General features: G+C 49.3%; 2 protein-coding genes across 8 annotated transcripts in view; both read right to left on the bottom strand.

The window, feature by feature from the left end:
* On the bottom strand, positions 1 to 6,415 carry tube1 (tubulin, epsilon 1). 2 transcript variants are annotated; one of them, XM_084700741.1, is made up of 12 exons: positions 5,976 to 6,404; positions 5,670 to 5,743; positions 5,424 to 5,476; positions 5,252 to 5,312; positions 4,963 to 5,078; positions 4,282 to 4,403; positions 3,573 to 3,760; positions 3,048 to 3,220; positions 2,417 to 2,557; positions 1,797 to 1,937; positions 528 to 702; positions 1 to 371 (listed from the first exon to the last, which is right to left on the bottom strand). In XM_084700741.1, the coding sequence occupies exons 1-12, from the start codon at positions 5,998 to 6,000 to the stop codon at positions 213 to 215; spliced, it is 1,428 nt and encodes a 475-aa protein (XP_084556867.1). In that variant the 5' UTR covers positions 6,001 to 6,404; the 3' UTR covers positions 1 to 212. The 2 variants fall into 2 exon arrangements, with proteins under 2 accessions (XP_084556867.1, XP_084556868.1); XM_084700742.1 differs by lacking the exon at positions 2,417 to 2,557 and having other exon boundaries at positions 5,976 to 6,415.
* A 507-nt stretch (positions 6,416 to 6,922) lies between these two features.
* Positions 6,923 to 8,805, bottom strand: part of lama4 (laminin, alpha 4) — a 35,501-nt gene continuing 33,618 nt past the window's right edge. For 5 of the 6 annotated variants that reach the window (XM_084700736.1, XM_084700737.1, XM_084700739.1 and 2 more), the window contains 5 exons: positions 8,760 to 8,805; positions 7,964 to 8,094; positions 7,771 to 7,864; positions 7,486 to 7,605; positions 6,923 to 7,196 (listed from right to left, as the gene is read on the bottom strand). The exon at positions 8,760 to 8,805 is cut by the window's right edge and continues 114 nt beyond it. In XM_084700736.1, the coding sequence (XP_084556862.1) occupies positions 7,051 to 7,196; positions 7,486 to 7,605; positions 7,771 to 7,864; positions 7,964 to 8,094; positions 8,760 to 8,805 (537 nt within the window). In that variant the 3' untranslated portion in view covers positions 6,923 to 7,050. The remainder of the gene's footprint in view (positions 7,197 to 7,485; positions 7,606 to 7,770; positions 7,865 to 7,963; positions 8,095 to 8,759) is intronic. The other variant, XR_014758534.1, reaches the window with a different exon arrangement.

Consider the following 8,805-nt stretch of genomic DNA (forward strand, 5'->3'; position numbering starts at 1 on the left):
AACTTTACATGTATTTATTTTGACATAAATCCAAGTAAAACAATTTACAGTGAAAGGTAAAAAATAACCTTTGTAACTTATATAAAAAAACTGTACAAAAACAGTTGTTTCATCAGTTATTTACAACTATACAATATCACAGTAGACAAACATACACAAACCCTATGTTCCACACAGTTCTCTTCCTAACACGTGCGGAACAGCCCGGTCCTTCAAGAGGCCATGTTGAGTCTGGGGGTGTCCGGCGCTAGGTGCCCCTTGGTGGCGTCCAGCTGACTGTACTCCTCGATCAGAGAGCTGAGGGAGGCTACAGCCTCGGTGAAGCAGCCCTGCTCCACCCCATCCACCTGGAGGTAGTGGTGCAAGTGAGCCTGAAACAGACACCCCCCACCACCACTTCCTGTTAAAAAAAAAAAACAGAACACACTTCCTGCTGCCTGACTTCCTACCCGCTGCCAGGCATGCTGGGAGTCGGGGCTGGGAGTTGGGCTGGGAGTCATGCTGGGAGTCGGGGCTAGTGGAGGTACCTTCTTCCTGTAGAGCTTGGTGAAGCGTTCTCGGAGCTCCACGAAGGTGAGCTTCACACAGGTGTTGTTGGCCAGAGCCAGCAGGGAGTGTGAGTGGCCCACGGGGGGGACTGAGCACAGGCCTGTCTTCCAGCCCTCCTGGTTCCAGGAGACGAAGGGCAGCGTAGGCCTCAGTCTGGAACACATGACAGGGACCTACTCAGCGTAGGCCTCAGTCTGGAACACATGACAGGGACCTACTCAGCGTAGGCCTCAGTCTGGAACACATGACAGGGACCTACTCAGCGTAGGCCTCAGTCTGGAACAAATGACAGGGACCTACTCAGCGTAGGCCTCAGTCTGGAACACATGACAGGGACCTACTCAGCGTAGGCCTCAGTCTGGAACAAATGACAGGGACCTACCCAGCGTAGGCCTCAGTCTGGAACACATGACAGGGACCTACTCAGCGTAGGCCTCAGTCTGGAACAAATGACAGGGACCTACTCAGCGTAGGCCTCAGTCTGGAACACATGACAGGGACATACTCAGCGTAGGCCTCAGTCTGGAACACATGACAGGGACATACTCAGCGTAGGCCTCAGTCTGGAACACATGACAGGGACATACTCAGCGTAGGCCTCAGTCTGGAACACATGACAGGGACCTACTCAGCGTAGGCCTCAGTCTGGAACACATGACAGGGACCTACTCAGCGTAGGCCTCAGTCTGGAACACATGACAGGGACCTACTCAGATGCCAGCCTAAGCCGGGAGGGCTGACATCCTAAACTAGCCTGCTGGGAAGAATTCTATAAGCCATTAATGTATGTAGGATACCGTTGCCACCTGAGTCCATATACTTGCTCTACTGAGGAACATTTTTCCCCTTGATATAAACCACGGACACACACACAAGCATGTGCTCTCAAACTGGCTCCCGTTTCTGTTGCTCTTGACAACGTTCCATATGCATAAAAAAAAAAGGTCTGCACAGGAGAGAGAGAGGGGGACTGGGCGAGGGAGTGGGTGGGTGAAAGGGGAGGAGGCAGGAGCTCAATAGGCCAGTCATCATCAGTGTCTACTTAGCATACATGGCAGCAGCGTGGGCTGAATGGCTGCTCTGTGAGCCGGGGCTGCTGGGAAGGTCATCAGCGGGGCTGTGGGTGAACAGCCAGCACTAGCAACTCCCCGCCCCCGACCCCCCTGCCCCTCACAACCCTGCCCACCCTCCACGTGATACGGGGGAGGACGTATGGAGGAGTAGCGGGGGGGCGTCTGTTTTCTGACCTCTCGATGTTCCTGCGGAGGTCGGACACCTGCACGTCCCCGCGGACCAGGAGGGCGCAGGCCAGGTAGAGGCTGTGTCTGGGGTCGGCCTGGAGGAGCTGGTGGTCCTTACTGAAGGCGTCCGTGAACATCTGATCGAGCCTGGAGGAGACAGACGGGCGGATCAGAGGGATTAACATCCTGCCTCGTGACTTCTGTGTTTGGATGGGATGTGGACTGGGTGGAAGGGTGGGAGAGGGAGTGTTGGCACAGACAGTTAACGAGACGCTGCTTCCTTCTCTTAATCCTGACACGATACTCAGACACCACGATTGGTGAGAGCTTTTAAATCGTGACTGGGGTGATCCTTTTCATCCTGCGTTGTAGTCAGGTACGATCAGGACGACATGAGTTTGACAGATGAGAGAGAGGGACGTGGAGGAGCTCTGAACATTCCGTATTCCACCCCCAAGTTCCAGAAAAGTCCAACCAAATACAGTGTCAAAACATAGTAGTAGGGGACAGACAAGACAGGCATGAGACAGAGCATACAAAGCCAGCAGGCCAGAAAGACAGACAGACAGACAGGTCATACAGACAGACAGGTAGGACAAACAGACAGACAGACAGACCAGACAGACCTTCTGGTGGGGATGTTGACATCAGCCAGGGTGTACAGGGGGGTGAGGCTGGGCACCAGGTAGTGCAGACGAGGGAAGGGAACCAGGTTCATGGCTATCTCATTCAGATCCATGTTGAGTGATCCCTCAAAACGAGCTGAGCTACGAGAGGTAAGACACACAGACGCCGCTAGGAATCACCCAGGGGGAAAACAAACAGCCCTGGAACATAGAGAACACGTTCCCCAACTACGGCTGGGTGTGTTAAAGCTAAAGCAACGAGCCTGGCTTGAAAATACAGATATTTGTGTTCAAAAAAAAAGTTCAAGGAGTGAAGGTCAAATCTTTTTTCAAACTTTGCTAAGTTTTTGGGGGAAACTTTTCTTCACACACACACACACACACACACACACACACACACACACACACACACACACACACACACACACACACACACACACACACACACACACACACACACACACACACACACACACACACACACACACACACACACACACACACACACACACACACACACACACACTCAAAGGAAAGGAAGGAGAGGACAGGAGAGAGAGAGAGAGAGATCCTGCCACCAAATACAGATTAACATCAATCCAGAGCCACAGATGGACGCTGTCTGCCGTACCTGGTGATGTTGAGTAGCAGGTTAGCCACAATGTTGTTCATGGCATCAAAGGGCTTTTCGGCCGCGCTGACACCCCCCTGGCCAGAGATGAGAGTGCAGTCTTTCTTTATCACAGAACCTGACCTGGATCTGTGGCTCATGTGCTTGATCTTGTTAACAATGTCCACCAATGACTGTGGGGGGTGAGGGGGGAAATAACAGACATTCAGATGAGAGTCAGAGGAAAGGAATCCATTTTAACGTCCTTGACGGGTTGTAAATCCTGTTATTCTTAGAGTGAATGACTAAAGGCCGGGCAACAATACCACACGACTGCAACTATAGAGACACAGAGGCAAGCGCACGCCCAGTGTGCTAATTACGGGGGGGTTTAGGGGGGGGTCTGACTTCCAAATACGTGCCTGGGGCTGTGCTGTGTTCCAATTACGCCCCGGAGGAGAAGTTGACCCCCCCCCCTCCCCAGATTATCATTATATAATTTGCACACTTCCCACGCCTCCCTCACTCTCTGGCTGAAACACACACCTGATTCTCCACAGGCAACACGCAGTCTGCGTGCTCGCTCAGCTCCCGCATGGCCAGGACACTGTTGTAGGGGGAGGTGATGACATCATCCTCAGCAGAGGGGTACACCGCAGTGACGATGCGACACACCTCGGGGAACTCCTCCTCCAGGAGGTTCAGAACACGCGTCCCCAAGCCCGAGCCCGTCCCTGTGGAAGCATCACCCACGTCAACACCACGCTTCTAGGAAGGGAGTCAGATGGCTGAGCGGTGAGGGAGTCGGACTGGTAATCAGAAGGTTGCCGGATCGATTCCCCGCAATGCAAAATGACGTTGTGTCCTTGTCCACCCTACTTGCCTCTGGGGGGAATGTCCCAGTACTCACTGTAAGTCGCTCTGGATAAGAGCGTCTGCTAAATGACGGTAAATGTAAGCCGTACTCTCAGGAAGACCTAACGTCTGCTCACACAGAAGAATGAACGGGAACTGAAATGTGAAACCAGGTGAGGAGTGTCACCGATGTGGACTGGTTAAACTCACACCTGAAATATAAATACAGCCCAGCGAAAAGCTAGCTTGTGTGTCTATGAAAGCTAGCTTTTCTCTGGCCTGGCTGCCAAGGAGTCAGAGGACCAATGAGGGGAAAAGACCCGTGAGGAGGTGAACTTGCGTCCAGGGCGACTCTCCCGTGTTCCATGAGCCTGTGGCAGGGAGTGGACCTGATCCTCACCTCCGCCCATGGAGTGAATGAGGAAGAAGCACTGAAGACAGTCACAATGCTCCGCCGCCTTCCTCAGCTGCTCCACGATCTGCTCTCTGTACGCTGTCCCGTACGTCATGTGACCCACAGCCCTGGAGAGGCCAGATACATATTAGAGATTTCTCTTAACCTATTGAGGAGTGAGTTCTAAATATTACCGACGCTTCCACCAGAGTGAGTTATTTTTTCAAAACGAAAGCTAGCTAGCTTTAGTTAGCTTCCGTTACCTAGCAACCTAGCATAATACTCGCAGCAATGGTACTACCTGCTAGTGTTACTTGTTAGCCTCCTAATTGTAAATTTTGAAGCCATGCTATAGCGTTTGTCATGTAGTTTTTGTCTATCGGAAAATAGTCGGTTGGAATGTTCAGAATCACACGTGTGACGGTACTCTGTGGGGCCCGCTTTCGAACGATCACATACGTGTGACGCTACTAATTAACAGGTTAAACACACTGCACTCAGACAACCTTTCACAGCCACCCCCCCCCCCCCCCACCCCCCCTCCTCCCTCCCTCCCTCCCCGGGTGACGAATGTGTAACAAGCCGTGGGTAACGTGAACAAGAAAAAAGTGATAAGACATGAAATAATCAAACACATAGTTTTCATAATTGGTCCTGGAGACGCCCTACAGGCGGGCAGTCTCTCACCAGTTGTTGCCTGAGCCAGACACGTCGGTGATGAGCTGGGTGGTGTCAAACACCTCCCTCAAGGGCCCCTGGCACAGCTCCTTCACCACACCCTCCTCCATGTCCACCAGGACGGCCTGCGGACGACGCCATGTCAGTAAACCAACACATCCTTACATGAACAAACACAGAATAAACACACACACAGGCAACGCACACACACACACACACACACACACACACACACACACACAGGCAACGCACACACTAACAGCTGAATTATTCACACAGCCATGTATTTATTATTTACCCGGGCTTTCAATGACTGGATCCTCCCGCCAGTGGTGTCACGGGCTCCATTTTCACTCCTCCTAAAAAAACAACAGAAAAAACCGTCGACATCTGAGAAATGACTCAATTTGGGACACCAAGCACCCAAGTGTCACCACCATGATGTAGTGTGTTGGGCGTGACGAACTTACCGTGAATCAACATTCCGAAAAAAACTGCTCAGAGCTTCATCGTATATGCCTTTCTAAATCCGAGAAAACATTTCAGAGATGTTAGAGAGGCGTTTGATGAGGTGATAAACATGTCGTCTGGTAAGACAGACTCGCTTCCTCACATTACCCTTTACTGAAGGCATATTTGATTACACTTCCAGCTGTCACTGGCCAACGTAATATATGTAATGCCAAACACTATCATGTTAGCCTATACATACTTACTTTATTTACATGGGAATGCTCCCGCAGGGCAAGATCCCAAAACCTGCATCCTACTTGGTTACCGCACTGGCCAACTGAAAAAGTTATAAATGAGAAAGGTTCTGAATTATAGGAACGTATGCCACTTGCCAATGTGTCTTAGAATGGATCTCATTTTGGGATACAATGTGCGATGATTTATTAGCAAAAACAGAAAACAATAGGCTAGCGTTAACTCATGCCTTGACCCAAACAAGGAAGTAGCACAATCGTTCACTAGCCTACCGACCGTATTGTATCTGTTCAGTTGCAATGCAAAGCACTCACCTTGAACAACTACTGACTGCGTCATTGTTGCAAACCAACACGGACGGTAACTTTTAGAAGTTAGTCGTTAGTTTGTAGCTAGAAACAGCACATAGTAAAAATCGCAGTTTGAGATCCCGCGCCATGGCTGAAGCGTCACCGTACTCTGATTACGTTTTGCCATGGTAACGTACTGACGCGCGCGCGCAGAAAACGCGCCAACCAGACTCCAGTATCTGACTTAAATTTACATGTAGTCATTTTAGACTTAAAATGACTAAATAGGCTTTAGAATTAGGTTTTTGCATTTTGCCCAAGAGGGCAGTATTGGTATTGCATTTTACACCGCGAATGATCATGCGGAATTTAATGTATATGAAATCCTTGACAGCCATCAAGGCATTGGATTGACACCAAAACCAGTTGCTATGTGGGATGTTGCTATGTTGCATTGGCAGTCCATGAACTTCCTGCTTGAAAACATCCACAGCATTTGTTCTTGTGTGCACAGAAATGTGGTCAAGTAAATGAATTATATAGATTCTCTTTATTAAGCAGAATATTTTATATATAAAAAACGTTGACTGCAGGAGTGAGAAAGACAATTTGTTACAGATGTGCCTTTGAGATAATAAAAGAGTTGAAGTAAAACAAGAGTATTCTTGTCTGCATGTGGCGTCATCCCTGGTGTTAGAGACTCACCTCCCTTCTGTGGCTGTGTGACTTATGTCTGTTAATAAAAGAAAATGTAACCCTTTGGCAACCTGTAGATTTAACTCTTAGTCATAAACTAAAACTTTAATGTAGTGATTCGGCAAAAACATAAAATATAATTTTCAAAAACTAATATGGGATTTATGTATGGACAGTCTTTTACGTGAATCAGATTTCTATAAGAGTGTCAGTTATATGGGTCATGGTGGGTAAATCTAAAAAATAAACTGTCATTGGACACAAGGACGAAAAGGTTAAAAAGGAACAAGTATTTTAATGCTTATGCTTTATTGCAGTGGCAAGAACGTGCTATTGAGTATTTGGTCACTTCCGTTTGGGTGGAGGTTGGGTGGTGTTGGTGTTCCCAGGTCCACCGGAGCTACTAGGCAGCTGGACAGGAACCCACGCTGACCGCTCCACTGACCAGGGCAGCTTTGGTAAAGCTCACTTCGCTGTTGTTGACCACCAGGTTCCTCATGCAGCCTGTGAAGGTCTTCTTGGTAGCAATGCCCTCTGGAAGGAGAGATTCTGGAAAGAGGGAAACCAAACCGCTAAATCAAACAGTCCTATTTGCTATTTTGCGTGTGCTTATTTTTTTTTAAGTGTTTACAGTTACAAAAGCTAGTAGTTTACAACTCTAAAAAAGGTTGAGTTTTTCCTTTTTTTTAATAGGTTTTACTGTGCTACGGGTGATAACAAGCAGTAAAAATGGTGATGTGTGATGGATGGAATGCGTGGCATTAGTAATGCGCTGCAAAAGGCCAAACCACAGAATTTGGTGTACGAGTTTTTGAAATTCTTGGACCCATTCACTGACCTGGAGCTCCACCAATGAACACAGGGGTCCTGGTATCCATGGCGCCAGGGTTCAGAGGTCCCACGACATGGTTGACCTCCGAGTCCACATCCAGCTGGACAACATTGGCATCTCGGATCACTGTGGCCCCAAGACAGCACAGACGGGTCAACCCAGAACCATTAAAGAACGGGCAAAACAGGACGTGACAAAGATCGACAACATGAGATGATCACTGAGAACAGAAGGAGGATCATCCATCAGTCTGACCCCATCCCCTGGGACAGTGGAGGACAGTTTGATCACCTGTTATCCTGTGCCAGACGCCATCACAAAGCCCCTGACTGGGAGACACCTGGGTGAAGAACTCTCTCATTCCGTTGTTCACCAGCACTACCACCTGGAAGCAGGAAGCATCGACCACGATGACAACCAATCAGAGAAGGACTTGAACCCCCACTTGAGTAGACATGCATGACGTGTCGGCGGCTTGGCGTACCGTTCCTCTGTGAATGTACATGGTGAGGTATTCCTCCACGGCTGTGTACACATGCAGTAGCACCCCAGATGCCACACGGGGGCGCACCTCCACCACCAGCTCAAACTTCAGCCCGAGGTTGAACGTGTCATCTGAAGGAGAGGGGAGAAGAAAGAAAAAAAAGAGTTCATAGGTCAACTTGCCCTCCTGTGGTTTGAAACTCAACGGCAACTCCTCTAACCTGGAGTATCACCTCTGTTCTTCGGTTCGGCTGAAATATGCACACGTGTGAAACCTAGCCGACCACGGTAGGGTGTGAAATTGCTCGACGCTCATTCAACAGCTGCAGCTCAGCTCCTGAGACCTTGCGCCCTTCAGCCAACTCCCTCCTTGCATTCGCTCTCCACCAATCATCAGGTAACACCGCTGCTTGGGGGGGATTGTGTTCCCTATCCTGGCTGGAGTCCAACCCCCCCCCCCCCCCCCCCTCCCCCCCGTCATCTAAACTACCACAGGGATGTTTTTCTGAGGAAACCAAGTATGTCACGCTCTATAACAGACACATTGTTTCCAAACAGTGTTTTGGACCTGCCAGAATGCACCGTGTATAACATATTCAGAGAAAGATGCAATAAAGAGTTGGAACTATCATATTAGATGTACTACAACGTACAGTACTGCACTTTATACCAGTCGGGGCGAAGCTTCAATTCAAAATGAACTCGCTAATGCTTTTGCACCCAATCGCATTCCAACAATACAACAATATTTGCACCAATACAAATCAATCATGCGGGGGTAGTAAGAGGTCTGTTACCCAGGACGACATATCCCCCCTCCGCGGAGAAGTATGTCCCCTCCTC

This window comes from Hypomesus nipponensis, chromosome 6, assembly GCF_054491055.1.
Source record: "Hypomesus nipponensis isolate SF chromosome 6, ASM5449105v1, whole genome shotgun sequence".
NCBI lineage: Eukaryota > Metazoa > Chordata > Actinopteri > Osmeriformes > Osmeridae > Hypomesus > Hypomesus nipponensis.